The 18,912-nt window shown below is 57.1% G+C and overlaps 9 protein-coding genes across 9 annotated transcripts; 2 read left to right on the top strand and 7 right to left on the bottom strand.

Moving 5' to 3' along the window:
• Positions 1–2,699: 2,699 nt before the first annotated feature.
• Positions 2,700–4,286, bottom strand: J3D65DRAFT_112151 (uncharacterized protein). Its single transcript, XM_066793735.1, has 4 exons — positions 4,059–4,286; positions 3,496–3,981; positions 3,426–3,444; positions 2,700–3,377 (listed from the first exon to the last, which is right to left on the bottom strand). The coding sequence occupies exons 2-4, from the start codon at positions 3,970–3,972 to the stop codon at positions 3,112–3,114; spliced, it is 762 nt and encodes a 253-aa protein (XP_066651189.1). The 5' UTR covers positions 3,973–3,981; positions 4,059–4,286; the 3' UTR covers positions 2,700–3,111.
• A 494-nt stretch (positions 4,287–4,780) lies between these two features.
• On the bottom strand, positions 4,781–5,549 carry J3D65DRAFT_560094 (imidazoleglycerol-phosphate dehydratase; the record flags this gene model as incomplete). The annotated part of the gene is made up of 2 exons (XM_066797448.1): positions 4,781–5,190; positions 5,288–5,549. 2 exons carry the CDS (start codon positions 5,547–5,549, stop codon positions 4,781–4,783), a joined length of 672 nt encoding a protein of 223 aa, XP_066651188.1.
• Positions 5,550–5,725: 176 nt separating this feature from the next.
• Positions 5,726–6,481, top strand: J3D65DRAFT_637377 (DNA-directed RNA polymerase I and III polypeptide). Its single transcript, XM_066801498.1, has 4 exons — positions 5,726–5,890; positions 5,949–6,040; positions 6,092–6,168; positions 6,226–6,481. Exons 1-4 carry the CDS (start codon positions 5,771–5,773, stop codon positions 6,339–6,341), a joined length of 405 nt encoding a protein of 134 aa, XP_066651187.1. The 5' UTR covers positions 5,726–5,770; the 3' UTR covers positions 6,342–6,481.
• On the bottom strand, positions 5,970–7,191 carry J3D65DRAFT_637373 (uncharacterized protein). The gene is made up of 5 exons (XM_066801497.1): positions 7,050–7,191; positions 6,926–6,987; positions 6,697–6,843; positions 6,515–6,625; positions 5,970–6,460 (listed from the first exon to the last, which is right to left on the bottom strand). Exons 1-5 carry the CDS (start codon positions 7,090–7,092, stop codon positions 6,449–6,451), a joined length of 375 nt encoding a protein of 124 aa, XP_066651186.1. The 5' UTR covers positions 7,093–7,191; the 3' UTR covers positions 5,970–6,448.
• A 327-nt stretch (positions 7,192–7,518) lies between these two features.
• J3D65DRAFT_671174 (cell cycle control protein cwf14) lies at positions 7,519–8,050 on the top strand (the record flags this gene model as incomplete). Its single annotated transcript, XM_066803368.1, has 2 exons — positions 7,519–7,699; positions 7,779–8,050. 2 exons carry the CDS (start codon positions 7,519–7,521, stop codon positions 8,048–8,050), a joined length of 453 nt encoding a protein of 150 aa, XP_066651185.1.
• A 1,142-nt stretch (positions 8,051–9,192) lies between these two features.
• J3D65DRAFT_112047 (uncharacterized protein) lies at positions 9,193–9,687 on the bottom strand. The gene has a single exon (XM_066793733.1). The coding sequence runs from the start codon at positions 9,546–9,548 to the stop codon at positions 9,249–9,251; it is 300 nt and encodes a 99-aa protein (XP_066651184.1). The 5' UTR covers positions 9,549–9,687; the 3' UTR covers positions 9,193–9,248.
• A 501-nt stretch (positions 9,688–10,188) lies between these two features.
• J3D65DRAFT_112049 (forkhead transcription factor-like protein) lies at positions 10,189–12,676 on the bottom strand. The gene has a single exon (XM_066793734.1). The coding sequence runs from the start codon at positions 12,552–12,554 to the stop codon at positions 10,359–10,361; it is 2,196 nt and encodes a 731-aa protein (XP_066651183.1). The 5' UTR covers positions 12,555–12,676; the 3' UTR covers positions 10,189–10,358.
• Positions 12,677–14,290: 1,614 nt separating this feature from the next.
• Positions 14,291–14,905, bottom strand: J3D65DRAFT_637366 (uncharacterized protein). The gene has a single exon (XM_066801496.1). The coding sequence runs from the start codon at positions 14,843–14,845 to the stop codon at positions 14,609–14,611; it is 237 nt and encodes a 78-aa protein (XP_066651182.1). The 5' UTR covers positions 14,846–14,905; the 3' UTR covers positions 14,291–14,608.
• Positions 14,906–16,565: 1,660 nt separating this feature from the next.
• J3D65DRAFT_111950 (P-loop containing nucleoside triphosphate hydrolase protein) lies at positions 16,566–18,803 on the bottom strand. The gene is made up of 3 exons (XM_066793732.1): positions 18,079–18,803; positions 16,888–18,029; positions 16,566–16,836 (listed from the first exon to the last, which is right to left on the bottom strand). Exons 1-3 carry the CDS (start codon positions 18,640–18,642, stop codon positions 16,710–16,712), a joined length of 1,833 nt encoding a protein of 610 aa, XP_066651181.1. The 5' UTR covers positions 18,643–18,803; the 3' UTR covers positions 16,566–16,709.
• Between the last annotated feature and the right edge of the window lie 109 nt (positions 18,804–18,912).

The raw sequence follows: 18,912 nt of genomic DNA, 5'->3' as shown, positions 1-18,912 counted from the left end.
TCGGCATCGGCTCGCCGTTCCCTTCTGATCTTCAACTTCGCCGGAGCCTCATCATGGCAGAAAATCAATCAGCACCCAATCGATCGCATTCCTGCCATTGCGCGCGCGCTGGACGACCCTGTTACGACGTTGCCCGCAACCGTGTCGTCCTCCCTCCGGCACTAGTAGGGGCTCACCAGGGGCCTTCGTCCTCTCCCGACGCCGCGCTCCACGATATTTCGCAATCACCCAGTCCCTGGCGATCTGAATGTCCAATAATCTGACCTCCGTTGCCCTGTCCTAGCCACAGATCGCTCCGCTCCTGAGCCTGCTTGCAGCGGCACGCGGCCTCGTTCGAATCGACCCACCTCCATCCTCCTCGGGGGCTTCGCAAAACTTCAACACCTCGTCGCGCATGGATATACGGAACAAAAGAACCGCGCGGATCGCCCTGCCCGTCCCGCCCGACCGGTACAGCCAGTGGGAAGCGCTGGCGGTTCTCTGCAAGTCTCACTCTGCACACAAGCCGGACGATGCACGCAAGATCGATTTGCGCCGTCTCCGCTGCCCTCTTGCCTGCTCATGGCCGCTGCCGCTCATGTAACCAGGATCGCAAGTGGCGCAGTGAAGAGGCAGTGGAGTACGTCTTCTTGGCTCGTCAGTGCTTCTGCCGTCGACCCTGCCATCGACCGTAACCGTCGTCTTGCTCCCGGGGACGCGCCGGCGGCCATCGCTGTGTAACGATGGGCGGACTCACTGATCCCACGCCAGATGTTCGAAATCCAGATGGAACCGCATGCATCGCGACATGTCCGTTCGTGGCTGCCTCACCCGGCGCGGAGAACATGGCGCGCATTCCCGGCGCGCTCGCTGCCACCCGTCTGCTTGCGCCAGTCTTACCATCTTCGCGACGGAGCCTCGTCTTGGTCTCTTTCGGTCGTCTCGAGGGAGAGGCAGGGTTGTGGTATCTGCGATAGGCGCCCTCTGCCGTGTTGAGATGAGTCTGCAGGCGGATGTCGGATGGCGTCTCCCATGTCGCGGCCATGGACTTCCCCTCACCAATCGCCCGGGGGTTTGATGTCAGCGGAAGGGTACATGGTCGCACATACGACGTGCTGGGCAATGTCTCTGGCCACTCGGAATGCTGCGCTCAAGGCGTTGCTACAGCGGCCGTTCTGGCTGGCGACAATTCAGGACAATGGCGCTGAAACAGTTGAACACAAAGCTCTCAATTCGCCCCCTCCTGAATCACCACCATTCATAATCAAGTCAAGCAGGAACCGCACGACTCGGATACAGTGTAGAGACAGCCGGGCTGCCTGAGCCGCGCCAGATGGCGGATCAAAACCGTTGTTGAGGACCAACTGCCAGCACGCACCATATGCAACGAGACGAATCCGGACACCACATGAGACATGCGACTTTGGCTCGGCCTGAGACTCCTTCCTTTGCGAGAGCGCCGCTGCAGGCGCCGTCCTTGATCCATTTGCGCCAGTCATGAGCATTGCCAGCTGCATGCCTTGTGAGATACGAGCGAGGCTGACGACAAGTGCGTGCGCGGTTTTGGTTTTTGAATCCTTCTGCCCATGGCGCTGGGAGACCCGTGATACGGTTCCGATCAGCCTTCCCTGCAGAGCCGCTGTGAGATGGGCTGTTTCTTTCAGCGCGTACCGATCATGCACAAAGTCTTCTATGCGAGATCTTGGTTACGTCGGCGTGCGCGCTGGGCTCGGGCAGGCTGACCATTCTTTCGTATCTGGGCATCGGCAAGAGGGCATCGAGTGGAGCGATTCCTTCGTTGGGTTGGCCCACGGGACGAGGCGAATCAGCCATAATCTCGCTTCGCCATTCGTGGTTCCTCTTTTCGTGCCAAGTTGGCTCGTTCATCCATCCTCTACAAGGTGCGCTCAGATGGCCTTTGTTCACCCGTCTAAGCGATGGCAGATCACATCGTCGGCCCTGCTGAGCCACCAATATGGTTCCTGGCAGAAGCTCTTCGAGTCCTGTGATGCAGTGGCATGGCCTCATGGCCTTTTGGTTTCCGAGGAGGTAGATGGGGGCCAAAGAACGCCATCGATCCCTTCCACGTAGGGGTCTAGCTGCTATTCATCGAGTCAGACAACCAGCTATATCGGAAAAGATGCACCTTGGGATGGACCAAGTGCTGGAACATCATACGATCAAGCCATCTCAACCACTTGTGAATGTGATAGAACTTTTGATCCCCTAGATCGAGAAACGATGGCTGAGGATACTGCACGTGTTCGACACTTGTTGGGACTGTCCAGGTTCAGTTATTTACGCGTTGACCAGCAAGGGGTCGTATATCTGTGCTTTGAACTGACTCCAAAGCCCAAAATGGCCTTTGGTCCTTGGTGATGATGGAAGTATCAGCGAAATTGTTACTGGAAACGGAAATATCGGTGCAGAGCGCGTCAGTGTAGAGCTTTTTTTGAGGGGAGATTGATTCAATCCTATGTCACAGAGCGCAAGGCGCTGGCTGGGCCAGAGCAATAAAATAGGATTCAGCCCACAGAAGCTGGCAAAGTAGCCGTAAGAGAGGAGAAGACGGGCAGTAATTCGACAAACCCCGAACCAACGTATTTTTTCACTAGATATGCATCCATCCAGTGTCTCATGATTTCCAGACTTAAAACCACACTGTGATGGATGAATTGAGAAGACTCCTTTGATTTTCAAGGAGTATAGCCAAATGGCATCATAAGCGAGAAATTTCTGGAAGTATCGACAGAATCATAAACAGTTGATTTGCCGTCAGTCATAATGTCCAAGCATCAAGATTGTCCATTATCCCAAAATGTATCTAAATCGAATTCCTAAAGCTTTTAGCCTTTCCTTCAACCGAGTGTAGCCATCCTGACCTTTTGTCCAACCATATACCATTTTCGAAGAGAGTGTCCTTCCGTATTCTTTTTACCCGTTCTTCAAACCGAAAGTCGTCATCCAGTTACCCTCCGTAGGGAACTGGTGATGCCGCAAAGGGCGCACTTCTCTGATGTCTGGAAAGGAGAGGCAGTCACGAATTGAACCTCCATGTTTCAGCTGACCCTTTTCCCCTTTCATATAGCATTCACTGGATTTTCCCCCTCATTCTCTTCCTGGTGAACTCTTTTAGCGCCTGGTTCGCTTGGCGGCAGGGCCCGCATTTGCATTTCGATAGCCATGGAGAGCTCGTCCAAGTTCCTGCATGACTGTGCCGACAGAACCGTAGGGCGAACCGATGGCATCGAAGGTGTTGATGGCTTTCTCGGCAGCATCCATGACTTGTTGGTCCGCCTTGAAGAACGGGGCAACGGCGCCGTAGATGCCTTCTTCAGACTTGATGGCCGGCGTTCGTTTTCGTGTACGTGGAGTAAGCTGGAGACCGGACTTCGGACCTAGTTGAGAATTAGAATTGTCAATCTGTCATGGAGCATTGCGTGTACCTGAGGAAGCTGCGGCAAACTAAGCAATCGTTAGTCGAGACCCATAACGCAGAAAGCCGCCATAAGTTACCTTGACCAAAGTTTTATCAATTGTCGCTTCTATGGCCGCCTCATCGTAGGCGCGACGACGAGCGGCGTTGAACTTTTCGACGCGCTCCCGGACAGCCAGATAGAACTCCATGAATGAGCGAATGATGTCCGGAGCCGCCGCTTCTGGGATATTGCTATGGTAGCCTCCGGCGGCATTGTGAACCCTTGAGAAGGGGCGAGGGCCTCCATGCTCAGAGAACTTGATCTCAATGACCTTGATCGTGCCGTCGTCACAGCAAATCCACAGATTCAGCTGTTGCGACTTGGGCTTCACCATTTCGAGCTCAGGGCTCACCTCGTCCGATTGTTCATCCCAAGTGTAAGAGGGTGGCTCGAGGAAGTCGCCGTTGCCGTCCAAGATGAGCCCTTCGATCTCGTCGCAGATGTTGTCATCGGTGCGATTTTCCCAGATTCTCATCCACTCCCTAGCTGATTCTTTGTCGCCGATTTCGGTCATGCTGAGCTACTAGGGAAAGATCAAAGTGTCAGCACACGTAGTCAAGGGAAATGAGGTGAAGTAGCTTTGGAGACATGGTCACTTACGTCTTGCTCCTAGAGTTCGCAGATTGTCAAACGTTGGTGAGATGTAAATGGAGTCAACGACGTCAGTGAAGCAACTCGTCGCAGAGCCAACAAGAAAAATCCAGAGCTCGATGACCGAGGCCAACAGAGGCCGGGATAGGCGAATTGAAACGCAAGCGTCAGGACCAGAAGGAGGGAGTCAAGTTTGGAAGGTGAGGTGAAGGTTGTTGTTCTGTTTGCGCTGGAAGAGTGCGGGAGGAATTTATATAGGGTCGGAAGCCGCACATAGTCCTCTTCCGATCCAGAGGGAGAGTGCAGGTCAAAATAGCCCAGTACCAAAGTCCAAGATTCTCACTTTCACAGGTGCCTTGTGAGTTCAGAGCAGCTCAGAAGAGAGAGCATCGCCGACCAAACCGCAAGCCGCTGAAGTGAATTGAGATGAGGCTCTGATATCTGTACGAGAGAAGTAGCTTTTGACTCCGATTTTTAACATTTACTGTGAAGCATCTTAAGCGTGTGGTAGAAGCCGTTATTCTCGTCCGCTCCACCGAGCTCGTGTCCCACGACATTGTCAGCAGCCTCCGAGGGGTGAAGCAAACTCGTCTCCGTCTCTGCAGAACTTGAGGTACCGATTTGCCATCTGCAGGCGAGTCCTAATATTTCTGCGTTTCGTCCTGACCCAAGACCAAGTCCTTCAGGTTTATATTGCCACATCATTCTGCCAAGCTACACCCAACACTTGCTCAATACAAGACACCCTTTGTGCTAGGCTCTTCGCCTTCCCGACCCTTGACCCGAGTGGTAGCCTGCCTCGTCGCCACAGCCAGCGCCTTGAAGGCACTCTCGGCCCTGTGGTGGTCATTGTCACCCCGAAGGCAGTCTACGTGCAGGGTGACGCCGGCACCCTGGGCAAAGCTCTGGAGGCAGTGGGGAATCATCTCGGTGCTGAGGTCGCCAATCTTCTCGCGGCGCAGGCCGAGGTTGATGACGGAGTAGGGGCGGTTGGAGAGGTCGATGACGGCGCGGGAGAGGGCTTCGTCGAGCGGGCAGTATGCGCTTCCGAAGCGGGCGAGGCCGGTGGTGCCGCCGAGGGCTTGCTTGAAGGCGAGACCGAGGGCGATGCAGACGTCTTCGGCGGTGTGGTGGTCGTCGACTGTACTTAGTGATTAGCCAATGACTACGAATTCTCGAAAGCAATTGACAGAGCAATTGCTTCGCGGCGGATGGAAAACGGGTGCTGATTCACGCACTGTGCAAGTCGCCCCGGCATCTGAGCCTCAGACTCCAACCGGAATGCTTCGCCAGGGCGTGGAGCATGTGGTCGAGGAATCCAATGCCAGTGTCAAGGTCAATGTGCTGGCTCTTGGAGACCTGCGCGGCGTGACTCCCAGCATCTCCGTTGGCCGCATCTTGCGGGAGCTCCAGGGCGCCACCGTCCAAGTTCAGGCTGAGCTGAATCTTGGTCTCATTGGTGTCGCGGTTGAGGGTTGCGCTTCGTATTCTGTCGGCCATGGCGAATTTGGGTTTGGTGACTGCGAAAGTTGGGCGCATGCAGCAACAATGATAAAGGGTTCGGCTTCGAGCTTTTTGGCGTGGGCCAATCGGAGGCCCCGCTGACTGTTGACCGCCCGCTTATCGATCAGATAACCTTAAATCTCCGTCGTCGCCGCAAATCCTCGACTCTTGCAATTCCGTCCATCTTCGACTGCGCCAACCAACTCACACCCGCCACCATGCCGTCGCAAACGAAAGAGCCCCAAGATCAGGAGATGCAGGACGCCCCCGTCGTCGACTACGCAGAGGAGAACCCCGAGGAGGAAGAAGAGGTTGAGGAAAAGCAGCGCATCCGCGTTGTAAGTAGCCTACCGGAATACTTTCGTGGCTACGAGTCTGGAGCTGACAAGCACGTAGCTGCCAGGCTCTGAAACGACTGCCGCTTCTTTCGAATTCGAAAACGAGGACCACACACTCGGAAACGCACTCCGCTACATCATCATGAAGAAGTAGGTGGACCAGTCAAGGTTGATGTAGATTTTCTCAGCTAACATATGTAGTCCCTCGGTCGAGTTTTGCGGTTATTCGATCCCCCATCCCTCCGAGAACAGGATGAACCTTCGCATACAAACATATGGTCAGTGGCCAACATATTGAAGCGCAGCTTGCGGGACGAAACGCTGACAGCAGACAGACGACGTCAGTGTCTACGACGTGCTCGAAAAGGGCCTTGACGACCTCGCCGACCTCTGCGACGTTGTGATCGACAAGTTCACGGTTACGCGCGACGAATTTGTTGCGACAAAGTAGATTTCACGTCTCAAAAAACGGTGGATTGGATTGGCGTTTTAGGCGTGGAAGCAAGTGCTGCGGCACAGTACGGGCACTGGAATCTTGGAATTGCATTGTACAGGAGTCTAGTTGCGGCCCTGGAATATATCATCAGCAATGGTCACTTTCGAACGAATGACGGTGCAGCCCACCTCCAAAAACCCGCTGATGAAGTTGTTGGGCAGCTTGTGCCTCGGCTCTTCCTCCTCCGAAGTAAAGTACTTGAGGACGTGGGGGTGTTGCTTCCAGAAGTTGAGGGTTTCCTATATGCTGCATCAGCCCACGGTCCTCCCAACCCCACCTTCCATTCCCCACTCCCCAGAGTGTAGCGTACCTGCAACTCGGAGTGCGAGTGGAAAATGAGGACGTCCACCGTCTTCAGCTGCTGGACGTATCTGTGCCTCTCAAACTCCTGCCTGACCTTGGTCCTGATGGTGGAGACGGGGAAGCCGAGGGTGTACATCTTTTGGATCTCGGGAGCCTGTGCTCGTTGCGCCGGTCAGCGCCCGCACAGCAAAGCGTCCATCCCAATGGGCTCAGAAGGATAGTTTTGGGACACATACAGCCCGCAGCCAGTCGCGGTAGCTCCTGATCACTCTCGATTTGGCATCGGTCCAATTGACAGCTAGATGAAGGACATCACGTCAGCGGCAGTCCAATCCCAATGGCGAAAGAAAATAAACTTGCAAGAGCGCGTCCGCTGCGCGAGATAGGTCGGGTTGATCGTCATGGTGATATCTGAGCGGTGTTGCTCCGGATTGTCAGGCTAGGTCCAGGTACCCGCAACAACGACGACCGTCCGGGGGAGGCGTGTGCGCACCAACTGACGTTCCGGGCGGCGGTGGACACCTCAGCGCGGGCGGAGCCGCATCACGTAAGCCGTCGTTACGCCGCTGGCGTAGGTAAGCACCGCATGGCATCGTCGCCGACTTGCGGACCTTCCTCGAACTTCTCTTCTTCACGTAAGTACCGTCGCATCTCTGGCCACCAAGATCCACACGCTCGTGCCACTGTAGCGGCTAACGATTTGGCAAGAATCGCGCCTCGCACATCGCCTCCAACCACAGCTTTGCGCGCAACCAACCCCGCGGCAGAAAACCGTCCACACTCTTCGGGCCTTGAAGTCTTCGATCGTCTTGCGCGTTGCCACACCACCATGCCCGTTGTTCGCACGTCCAAGGGCTACGGCCGCAAAAAGGCGCCGCCGGAGGGCTACGAAGACATTGAAGACACGCTGCTCGAGTACGAAAACGCAATGAAGGACGCCATCAACTCGAGCCACGAGGGCAAGAAGCGGCAAGAAACACAGTGGCCCATTTTCCAAATCACACACAAGCGTAGGCCGTCCCCACAAACTCCCGTCGCCCCAAACGAGAAAGAATCGAAGGCTGACGTACGTGACTTGGGCATCTTTAGGATCACGCTACATATGGGACCTGTACACGTCGGAAAAGATCTCGCGCGAGCTGTACGACTGGTGCGTCAAGAACGGCAAGGCCGACGCCAACCTCATCGCCAAGTGGAAGAAGCAGGGCTACGAGCACCTGTGCTGCCTGCGCTGCATCCAGACCAAGGAGACCAACTTCAACTCGACCTGCATCTGCCGCGTGCCGCGCGACCAGCTCAAGGAGGACCAGAACATTCAGTGCGTCAGTTGCGGCTGCCAGGGTTGTGCGAGCAGTGATTAGACTGGGAGAAGCTGGCAGAAGCGCGGGGATGGAGAGAAGAAGGGGGAGTTCAGAAGGAGCGCGATGGACAAGATTGGGTGAGCGGCGTCCAGGGGTAAATCTTCATCTTTTTTTGCATTGGGGGCTTGTCGTTTCCATCCTGGCTCCTGCAAGCTTTTGGGACGCATTTGAGAAGTCCCACGGGCAAAAGTCTGCCGAGCGAGCAGAGTCATCAGCCCAACATCAAAGATACCCATCATCACAAAAACAAAACACGCATTGGAGCAAAAGAGAAAGGGTAAAAAGTCAATCTTCCACATCCGACCACCCTATCAACCAACCAGTTGTCTATCGCGTCTATCTCTCCTGCACGCCTACACATACTTTCGCATAGAACACAGCTCCACAAGCTGCTACTGGGTACGGATCCCCCACGTCACATCCTCTCTCCTCGCGCCAACCCTCCCCGGCCTGGGATGCTCCCACCAAACATGCCGCTCGCAACGACACCATCCCAACACTCTCGTCTCCGTCAGCTAGCCGAGGAGACAGACCAGGAACGCACATGCGGGCGGGGAACCAAACCAACGCTAGAGAAGCAGCGGCGAAGGACGACAGAAACCAGGAACCAGGGACCAGCAGGGAGGGAGGGAGGGGGCAGATGGGGGGGGGGGAAAGAAAAAAAAAGTCAATTCCGCCTGCCACGCTGCCACGTCACACGCCCCCAACATGCCTCACCCCTGACCTGACCCAACCGACCTGACCCAGCCCGGCGCCTAGGCAAGGAAGGTACCAGGGAGGTGCAGAAGGTACATGGCTGAGGTAGCTGAGGAAGAAACGCTCAAGCCACGACGGCGACGGAGCTTGCCCCCCCGGCCGTCGTCCACTTGCACGGTTGCTCTGGGCAGGCGGGGAACACTCCTGGCAGGACGGCGGCGGCGGCGGCGAACTTCCTTGGTCCCCGCCGCCATCCACGTTCAATCTCTGCAAAAAGCTTGTTGGTACGGCAGCTGGCTGCTCGTCGGCGCTGCTGGACGAGGAGATCGAGGCGAGGAGGTGGAGAGACGAGAAATGAAATGTGGGGATGACAATGACTGTACTCTGTAGGCTCTGTGAGTCATTGGGAGCCTGATGAGGGGGACGGGGTGGACGGGAGGGTGTGTGGGCGATGACATGATGGACTTGAACGAATAACTGCAGTGAGGAGTTGGGACGACGTTCACAGGAATGTCATCACTTGCTCGTCAACATCATACCAGTCAACATCATACCAATAGAGAGTAGCAAATCGTACTAAAGTGATAATTGTGTACGAGAAAAATCGCCTGCGGGATCCTGACCCAACATATCCCATCCAATCCAAGTCCAGTCCAGTCCTAAAACCCAACGCGAAGAACCCAAAAGCCCGAGAAGACAGCAAAACCAAATACCGGTACCAGACCTTTACTTTGCCATTGCCAAACCATGAAAGCCAAAACCAGACCAGACCAGACCAAAACCCAGAAAGCCCCAATTTCATGTGATATCGCTACGCTATGTTCGAGTCCAATGAACGACGACGCTCCAATATAAGATAAAGAGAAACAAGAACGAAAAAAATGAAACCAAAATTGCCAAAAGAGGACAGACACAGAGAGGAAAAACACACACACACGTCAGTCACACGGATCAAGGAGGGAGAAAGTGAGAGAGACAAGATCAAGTAGAAGTAGGAAAGAGGAAACCCAGAGACTATTAGACGAAAATCGACTGCGCCTGCCGCAACGTACGCAGACGTCCTATCCTCCAACGAGATATCAAGTCATTGATCCACCGTTTGTCGTGTCAACCCGAGTCCGGTCCAAAGGAGCCAGATGAGTTGAGAGCCAGGAGCGATTCAAAAGACATCCTTCAGGGGTTGAGACGAAGCGCGCAAGTAAAAGGCAACGAATTGCCCAATTTTCGATTGTGTGAAAGCAGGAGGGTAGGGGGACAATTGTTGCTGGCATGGTGTAGTGTTGGTGACGTGGAACCGAGTCAATCTCGGCGACTCCAGACCCATCCGGATGCGCCAAAAGCCAAGTAATTCCGTCAAAAAGCGGGTATCAGGGAGAATGTTGAAGTTTGGGGTTGTTGTAAGGGTGTGTGTTGTTGTGATTGTAAAGCACCTGCGCGTGGGGTATCATTCGTAACACGTAACGATCGTCAAGTTGGAACGAGGTCATGGCAGTCATGATCCGCCAGTCGTCCCATTTGAAAACCAAAACGCCAAGTCCGAACGAAATTCACACGCCAATGTGGAGGAAGCCAGCATCAATTGTGATGGTCAAGACTGAGCACCGATAGTTGCTCAGAGGAATGTGGTGTAGCGGCGGTTCATGCCGGGCCTGGAAGCCCTCTTGGTTGGGCTCTCTTCCTGAGGCGTCTGGCGGGAGCCGATCTTCTGGAAGCCCTGCAGGATGTCGAAGCCCAGACCGGGCTCTTCAGTGTCGTCAGAATGCAGGTCGACGCCGAAGAGTTCGTCGCCATTGCCGCCACCGGGCGTCTTGGAGGGGCTTGGCTGCTTGCCGGCAAAGAAGTCGGACAGACTCCTGCCGTGCGAGGGCGGCTTGAGCCAATCCTTGGACGCCTCGGGGGTAGCATTTGCACGGCTGCCGGTAATGTCGGCAAGGATGTTGGAGTGGGTAATGGCACGGCTGCTCGAGGGACGCTTAGCAGAACGCTTCTCGGGAGAGCCGCGCGCAGAGTAGATTTGGCGCAGGGGGCTGTCGTTGAAGACGTCAAAGTTCTCGCTGAAGTTTTCTTCCATGAGATTGAAGTGCTCGTCGTCGGGGAGCTGGAAAGCAGGACTCCACGGCTGTCCGTCAGAGAGCATGCCGAGGGTCTTGTCCGGGGAACCAATGAGGTCCTGGATGCGTTTACGGTGGTTGCGCAAATTGGTGTTGGGAGAGACGGACGCCGGCGGCTTCGCGGGCTTCTTGAAGACAATGGCCGGGGTCAATGGAGTCTGGTAGTCTCCCGTGCTCTTGTCAAAGGGGCGGAAAGGTGACGACGAGGCGTAGATTGACGACGGCTGTTTGAAGTTGGGACGGCCTTTGGTAGGGCTGTCGTAAGATGAGCTCCTAATGCGGGCAATTTCCTCCTCTGCACGGCCTCGCTTGTGCGCAGGACGGTCAAAGTCGGCGTCCGAGACAGGCAGAGGGGCGAGCGCAGCGGCCTTGACGGCGGATGACTCAATTGACGAGTAGTAGCCACTGTCGCCGAGAGCGGCAAACTTGCGCTTGCGGCCGCCTGAGCGGCTTGTGGATTGGAAGCGCAGCGTGCGTGGAGGGGTTCCCTCGTGCTGCGGGTTGCCCGACATGGCGGGAGGCGGTGACGAGGTGATGTCTGCAGGCGGCGGAGAGGACCGCAGAGCGTGGGCAGGCGGCGGCATGTCGTTTTCTTGACCGCTGCTGGCGGCGTCCTGGCCGTCGTGAATAGCTGGATCCGAAGCAGGAATGGTGGCGTCCGAGGACAATTCGGTCTCATCAGGGAACTTGCTTGAGTCGATGCTCTCCTTGACAGGGGTCGACTGGAGTTGGTAGGAGGGCATTGGTGGCGCCGCCGACCTCGTCGGAGCGGTCGCCGGTCTTGAAAAGTCGCTCTGGGTGGCCGGGAAAAAGTTGTCGGGGTTCGCAATGCGGCGCGGCTTGTCCTTGAGGAACTGGCGCTCACAGCCGGGCTCAATGGCCCAATAGTTGCCCTTGCCAGGATCGTCTTTCGGGCGCTCCTGCTTGATGAAGGCCTTGTTGAGACTGAGGTTGTGCCGGATGCTATTTTGCCATCCGGTCTCGCCGCTGCGGTAGTAGCTGAAGGTGTCTGAGATCCACTTGTAGATTTGCGCCAGGGTCAAACGCCTCTGTGGAGCACGGAGAATTGCCATGCCAATGAGGGTGGCGTAGCTGTAAGCGGGCTTGTTGCCCTCGTCCTCGACGGGCGGCATCTCGCTGGGCGCAGGAATGGGCTTGTCCTGATCGGCGTCCTGTGTCTTAGACTTTTTGGAATTCCTGTCTCGCAACGGTGCCGAGTCGAGGGTGGTCTTCTTGGGGAGGGGTTTGGAGTGGTAGTGCGAATCCGAGGGAAGCGTCATGTGGTCGGCGTAGAGGGCGGCAAAGTTGTTTTCCTTGTCGAGCATTCCGGTTGAGGGAAAGGTGGTGAAGAGGGGGCCGTGGGTCCTGGGCATGTGCGGCGTCATGCTCGACATGCTCGACGACCTCTTCATGGGCGAGTCGGTGGTGAAGTCATTGCGCCTGGGCGGGGGGATGGAGATGGAGTTGATGCTGGACTCGGCCAGTGCGTGGGGTGGAGGAGAGCTCGAGTGGCCATGGTGCTTGTGCGGCGACTGGCCGCTGGCCTCGGAGGTGGGTGGGTTCAACAGCGTGTGGTGGCTCGACGACACGTCGGTGACTGGGCCAAAGGAGGAGAGGAAAGCTTCGTCGGGGTCAAACGGGTTGATGGGGTCCTGGAAAATCTGCAGCGGCGCGGCTTGTCGACGCGTCGCAGCCATGGCGGTCGGTTGCGGGGCGTCGCAAAGCGTCGCGGTGGGCCAGATGGGTCGAATGACACGTAAAAACGCGAGAAAACGGCGGGTTTCGGATGACGATGGTGGTGGTGGAGCGGTGGTGGGCGCGACGGGAGGCGGACTCTTTCGGGGGTCGGATGGCGGGGGGGGCAGGACGGAGAAGTAGTCGTTTTGGCGGGCGCGAGTCGGGAGATGAAGTCGCTGGGCGGTTTGCTGGGCGGATTGACGGATGGGACGATCTTTGGGTGGTGAGATGGGGTCGTATGCGGCTTGTCAAGGGAGGACGTCTTACAAGGTGCTCTCGGCTGGTGGAGTTGGGCGCTTGGGGGTCTGTGCCAAGGCGACGGCGGGGGAGGACAGGCGACGCGCACAAAGAACGGGCGTGGCAAGGGGTGGACAGGGTAGGGTGTCTGAGGGCGGATGCGACGGCGATAGAGTCGTGGAGTCGTGGAGGTAGAGGACGGAAGAGGTGGTCGGGCGACGGCTAAGATGTAGGTACGGTAGGTAGGTATTTAGTGGTTCGGGGTGGTCGCGCAGACAGGCCCCACGGTCCCGCAGGCGCTAGCAGCCTGTCGTTCTGAGCTGGCGTTTTCGCCCATTGGCCGGGGGGCCCCCACACGGGCTATGACGAAGCAAGGACAGGTCGGGTCGTGAATGCTGGGCGCACCTGGGCTGCAATCCCCAGGAGCCCGGCGTTTGGCGAGAGAGCGCCTCACGTCGTCGTCGTCGTTGCAAACAATGAAACGCCGCGACTCGACGCCCCCCTCCCTCCCCAAGCCGCCGTCGCACGTCTGCGATCACCGCAACTCGGTCCCGTCGCCCGTCGCATCACCCGCAGCAGCAGCCCCGCCCGCTGCCGGCAGATCTCCAATCCAAGCGGATCATGACGAGTCCGCGTCCGCCTCTTTGCGACGTTTGCTGTCACGACTCTTCTTCCGTCCAATATCCTCGCCCGTCCAAAGCTTACATCTAGGCTGTTCAGCCCCAGGGTCTCCGCCCGCTGCAATATTTACTTGTTTCCTGTTTGGGAAAATGCGACGTGCGGGGGTGTCAAAGTAAACACCTCGCGTTCTCGTCATTGGCCCTCAACCACATCTCCACCCGCCTGACGTGGCCGCGCTGCACACCAATACGCTCACCTGAAACTGCCTTGACGTGAATGTGCCTTTTCGCTGTTCTTCACCGGCCAGTCCACTCGTCTACAGTGCCTTGACCCTTTGTGGCGACACTGCTGCAGACCCCGCCGTCCCGCCACGGCAGCCGCATGTCAGTTATACTCTACAGGTATATTAACGCCTCAACCTTCTGTGACTCTCACCTCTCAAGTGACCCTCAAGGCTCTGGACCCTGGACCCTTTGCCATCTGGACCTTGGACTGCACCGCCGCGAGTCAGGGCCGCCCCCATGCGAGCCCACACGACCAACAGGCAGCATCCAGCAGCATCGCATCCATTGCCTTCAGGCGGCCGTCGTGAGGCTCCGTCTCCTTCTTCGCACCATGGTCGACATGGATGGCATCCATACGAGCAGCCCGCGCAAAATCCTGCCGCACCCACCTTTGATCCATCCATGGCGCCGCTCCTTCCGATTTCTGGACGTCGACCGGACCCACAGCCACCAGCCGTTCGCGCCGCGCCGCTCTCAACGCTGAGAACCACACATGCACCGCGGCCAGCTTCATCTTCTCTCGACGCCGCCGCCGCGCCTGCGCCAAAAGGCTCGTGCCGCAACCCTTAGCAATCACACACCTGCGCCCCATGCCGTCAGAGCGCGTCTGGGAGACCACACCGCTGCTGCTGCTTCGGGCTGCTTCTTGCGCGCACTAATGTAGGTACATGTAGTTGTACTGTCTACTACTACTGTCCACTGTGCCCGTGCTGCAAAGACCGCGCGTGGCTCAGCAGCTCCTTCATTCCCTCGGGTTACGAGATGCGCAGGCACTCCAGGTCCAGACTCTGCTCGCGCTCTCTCGCCTCACTCCTCCAGCACACGCCAAACCCGAGCCCTTGCGCCGCACATCTGATCATCGATCAACCGCACTACATGTACCCACTGCTCCAGCCCGAACCCCCAAAAAAAATCCCCAAGGGCCCCCAAGCAGCTCGACCAGGCACTGGAGATAGACAGAGAACGTGACCCATTCCCCACCCAACACCCGCTCCGCTATACTCGATGACCGAGACAGACGTCAATTCTGCTGGTGCCAAAAATAAGCACCTCTTCCCGCACTGCCTCTGCACCCGTCCATCCCACTTTTGCATTTTTGTTCCCTTCATTCCATCGGAGGGGCGGGGGACGGCCAGCACCAGCCTGCTCTCACGCTCTCTTGCCCTCCTTCTCTCCACCGACTTCCGCATCCGTCCAAAACGCCAGACGCGCACGTTTTCTTGGCCGCGCCCCCGCACGCGCCGCACGCCTTGCGCCTCGTGTGTGCCACCACCACCACCACCACCTCCACCATCGTCCGCACCGCCTCGGCCCATTTTACCGTTCATCGAGCTGTCCGTCAATCGCCTTGCTCTGCCTGCTGCCTCACCTTCATCTGCTACTTACTTGCCTGACTGCCTGCATGGCAGCAAAGCTCCATCTTCCAGCACGAACGCGTACCTCATCAGTGGCACAATCATCCATCTTCTGCCTTCCTACGGTACCTGCCAAAGACCTGGGGGCACGCCACACGTTGTGGCGGTTTGCAACAGGCCGATTCCCGATCAACTGCCGTTCCAAGCAAGTCGGTAGATACCGATCCGAGGTCTACAACGGAACCTGTTTCAATTCGAGAGAAAAGGACGGACGCATGGAAGGCGCGCACGCACGCACGCGAAACTCCAAGGCGGCAGGGCAGCATCGCCAGCCCTTCCCCTCCCGTCCATCCCTCCTCACACCTTTTTTTGCATCTCCTCCCCCCTTCTCCCTCCCTGCCTGCCATTCTCGCTTCCTCGCCCCCAGACAGACCGATGCGCAGACAGACAGCTCGAAAGATAGGCAAGTCACCACCGCACTAGAGCGCCGGCGTGGCGTGGCAGCGTTTGCTGTGGCGTACCGTACCTAACGGTACCGCGCGACTCGGCCGTTTTAGACCCGTTTGACCTGTGTGCTATTTGTAGACGCCGTGAGGCGTTTCGTCCGTGAGTGCGGCGTTTGACGTCCGCGACCATCTACGTGCTTGCTTGCTTGCTTGCTTGCTCCTTGGACCTAGGCTTTCCGAGGGCGGCGGCGGCGGCGGCGCTGGCTGGCTGGCTGGCTGGCTGGCTGGCTGCACGGGCTTGGGGATGAGGCAGTGGATGGCGGGCAAGTACCTACCAGGTATGTACCTACCAAACTATCTGGTGCTGTAGGTAGGCAAACGACGTATGTTGGGAAAACTTACATCGGTCTCCATCGGTCTGTCTGTCTGGCAGAGACTCGAGAGGCCAACGCGGGCACAACCACGAAGCTTCAAGCAGTCCATTCCATATTCGCATTTCTAACTAAGTCTAGGTTTGTTGGTGCAACGTCGTGTCATATTCAACATCGTCTTTCTCTCGAATTAAGACGGGTCGGATACCAGCAGCAGCAGCAGCAGCAGTGAAAAAGGCGGCAGTAGTACCGAGAGCAGGCAGGCAGGCGCCAACTCCGCATCCTCTATCTTTCCCAGGACAAAACAACAAAAACGAAAGATGGAAAGAAAGGAAAAAATGAAAAAAGTTACTCGAGTGTCCCCGATATCTTCTAGCCCAAAACATGTCGGTGGTCGCAGTGCCACCGCACAAGCCCATTCCCTTCGCCCCATTTTTTCTTTCCCATCCTCCTCCGCTGTCGCTTCTCTCGACATCAATTGCTCGTGTCTGTGGGCCTCACGAAAGTCAACCATTCTTTCCCCCGCTTTTTGATGCGTACATCTACTTGGCCGACGGACGGATGATGCAGCGACCCAATCTACCCGGCGCGGAAACGCAAATGCAGCAAGGCGCGGACGAGACGAGACCAGTCCCCCAAATGCAGTTCTAATGTCGATCGTATGTCTTGCGTCAAAGGGCCGGGTCCAAGGAAAAAAGAGAGGAAGAAGGAAGAAAAAGTTCCAGCCTTTTTTCGACCGCCCGAGTCCGTCTCCCGCGTCTAGCTGCCCTTGTTCGTCGCTTGTACACTATCCGACGACGTTTAGACGGCGCCGGCCGAGATCATCTTCTTGCGGAGGTAGTTCTTGTACTCTCCGATGCTGCCGTCCCACCTGCGCACAGTCTTGTTCTCGCAGACCATGATGTCCTTGGCAATCTTGTCGAGCAATCTAGATTCACGTCAGCAAGTCATTCCGAAATCTTGCGCTTAGGAGGCTCACCTGAAGTCGTGGGACACGACGACAACACCACCGTTGAAAGAGTTGATGGCGTCGGCGAGCGAGTCGATCGTGGGGATGTCGAGACCGTTGGTAGGCTCGTCGAGCAGAAGCATGTTGGGCGACTCAATGGCAAGCAGGGCAAAGACGATACGCGACTTCTGGCCTTCGGACAGAGTACCCATCAGGGCCGTCTGCGATTCACCAGAGAGACCGTAGCGGCCAAGCTGCTGTCTCCAGTACTGGTAGTCCTGAGAGATGTGCGAGAACTTTGAGCGGACAAAGTCGAGGGACGACTTGGTCAGGTCAAGCTGCTCAGCAGAGTGCTGGCTGTACATGCCGAGCTTCAAGTGAGTGTGGCGAGAGACGCTTCCCCTGGTGGGGGAGAGCTCGCCGGTGAAAATGCGCAGCAGAGTCGACTTTCCAACACCGTTGGGGCCGACAAGAGCGGTACGAGAGTCCATGTCGACACCAAAGTCGAGGTGCTCGTACAGGTTGTCCTCGGCATTGCCCGAGTAGGAAAAGGTGACGTTGTCAAGGGAGAGGACGGGAGGAGGCAGCTTCTCGACATCAGCGAAGCGGAAGGTAAAGACACGGTCCTGGACGACGGGTTGGATGAAGCCGTCGGCCTCCATCTTGTCGAGAATCTTTTGCCTCGACTTGGCCTGCCTGACCAAGTTGGCATAGGTACCAGCCGAAGCAATGAACTTCTTGATGTGCTTGATTTCCTCTTGCTGCTTCTCGTAGGCCTTTTGCTGGTTGATTTCGTTCTCAGTCCTCGTCTTCATGTACGAGTCGTAGTTACCACCGAAGTACATGAGGCTCTTCATGCGCATGTCGAGCATGTTGGTGCAGACACCGTTGAGGAAGTCCATGGAGTGAGAGACGAGGATGAGAGTGCGGTCCCACTTCTTGAGGTATTCCTCGAGCCACACGCAGGCCTCGAGGTCCAAATGGGCTGTGGGGTCGTCGAGCAGAAGCAGCGAAGGCTTGACGAACAGAGCCTTGCCGAGAGCGACACGCATTCTCCAACCACCGGACATGTCCTTGGTCTTCTTGTGGATCGTCTTCTTGTTGAAACCGAGACCAGTCAGGATGAGCGAGGCGCGGGTCGCGAAAGTGCTGGGGTCCATGTCCTCCATGCGCTGCGCAGAGTTAGCACGATCGAATTGTGTGCAGCATTGCTAAACTCACCTCGTAGAGCTCCTCCAGGAAAGGGGCCTCGGGACCTTGGGTCTCAAGAATCTCCTCAGCCTGCTTCTCCATCCTTGCCAGCTGAGCCTGGGCCTCGCCAACGACCCAGTCGAGGGCACCGACGTCGGTCTTGGGTGCACCCTCATTCAGCAGGTAGATGTCAATGTGCTCAGGGAAGGGGAATTCGCGGGCAGCGATGGAACGGAGCAGGGTGGACTTTCCGCAGCCGTTCTCACCGAGCAGGCCGTAGCGACGGCCGTAGTTGACCTCGAGGGTCGTGTCGGTGAAGAGGACCTTGCCGTGAAACACGAGCGACGCCGAGGTGATCTTGACGTCGCGGCTGGCTTCGAGCGAGGCCAGGACACCAGTGGTGACGCGGTCAGAGACGCCGTGCTCGTCCTTTTGCAAGGTGAGCTTCTCGAGCGTCTCGGTGGCCCCATCGACGGGGCCCTCGCCGCCGTTCTTAGCAGCGTCCTTTGCTGCCTTTCTCTCCTTGAGGCTGGGCTTGCCCTTGCCGGAAGCCTCGCGCTTCTCCTGACGAGCGGCCTTGGATGCGGAAACCATGGTGAATGCTCGGGGGTCGATGAAGAGGGGTTGTGTGGGTGTCGAGACTCCGGGGTAAGATTTTTCGAAGTCGAGCTGCGAGGACGTCAGTAGCGGGGCACGGGCGGCGGCGGCGCTACTGGTGCGATAACGATAATCCTTAGGGCTGCGACGTCAAGCAACGAAGCTGTCGGTCGACTTGGGGGAGAGTGGAGAGGGAACGGTTGAGCAAAGGGCCGTGGGAGGATGGAGGAGGAGGAGAAGCAGCAGCCTGGCGTTCTTTGCGGGTTT

Source organism: Phyllosticta citribraziliensis (assembly GCF_038025025.1).
Source record: "Phyllosticta citribraziliensis strain CPC 17464 chromosome Unknown J3D65scaffold_12, whole genome shotgun sequence".
Taxonomy (NCBI): Eukaryota; Fungi; Ascomycota; class Dothideomycetes; order Botryosphaeriales; family Phyllostictaceae; genus Phyllosticta; species Phyllosticta citribraziliensis.
The sequence above is the reverse complement of the archived record's forward strand: the minus strand, read 5'-3'. Positions and strand labels throughout refer to the sequence as shown.

Coding starts and splice junctions, on each gene's coding strand:
- J3D65DRAFT_112151 (XM_066793735.1), bottom strand. CDS start 3,972: ATGACCGAAATCGGCGACAAAGAATCAGCTAGGGAGTGGATGAGAATC.
- J3D65DRAFT_637377 (XM_066801498.1), top strand. CDS start 5,771: ATGCCGTCGCAAACGAAAGAGCCCCAAGATCAGGAGATGCAGGACGCC. Junction 5,891..5,948: donor AAAAGCAGCGCATCCGCGTT/GTAAGTAGCCTA, acceptor ACAAGCACGTAG/CTGCCAGGCTCTGAAACGAC. Junction 6,041..6,091: donor CGCTACATCATCATGAAGAA/GTAGGTGGACCA, acceptor TAACATATGTAG/TCCCTCGGTCGAGTTTTGCG.
- J3D65DRAFT_637373 (XM_066801497.1), bottom strand. CDS start 7,092: ATGACGATCAACCCGACCTATCTCGCGCAGCGGACGCGCTCTT. Junction 6,988..7,049: donor CGCGCAGCGGACGCGCTCTT/GCAAGTTTATTT, acceptor TCCTTCATCTAG/CTGTCAATTGGACCGATGCC. Junction 6,626..6,696: donor ACTCGCACTCCGAGTTGCAG/GTACGCTACACT, acceptor TGCAGCATATAG/GAAACCCTCAACTTCTGGAA.
- J3D65DRAFT_112047 (XM_066793733.1), bottom strand. CDS start 9,548: ATGAAATTGGGGCTTTCTGGGTTTTGGTCTGGTCTGGTCTGGTTTTGG.
- J3D65DRAFT_112049 (XM_066793734.1), bottom strand. CDS start 12,554: ATGGCTGCGACGCGTCGACAAGCCGCGCCGCTGCAGATTTTCCAGGAC.
- J3D65DRAFT_637366 (XM_066801496.1), bottom strand. CDS start 14,845: ATGAAGGGAACAAAAATGCAAAAGTGGGATGGACGGGTGCAGAGGCAG.
- J3D65DRAFT_111950 (XM_066793732.1), bottom strand. CDS start 18,642: ATGGTTTCCGCATCCAAGGCCGCTCGTCAGGAGAAGCGCGAGGCTTCC. Junction 18,030..18,078: donor TCCTGGAGGAGCTCTACGAG/GTGAGTTTAGCA, acceptor AACTCTGCGCAG/CGCATGGAGGACATGGACCC. Junction 16,837..16,887: donor GTCGTGTCCCACGACTTCAG/GTGAGCCTCCTA, acceptor ACGTGAATCTAG/ATTGCTCGACAAGATTGCCA.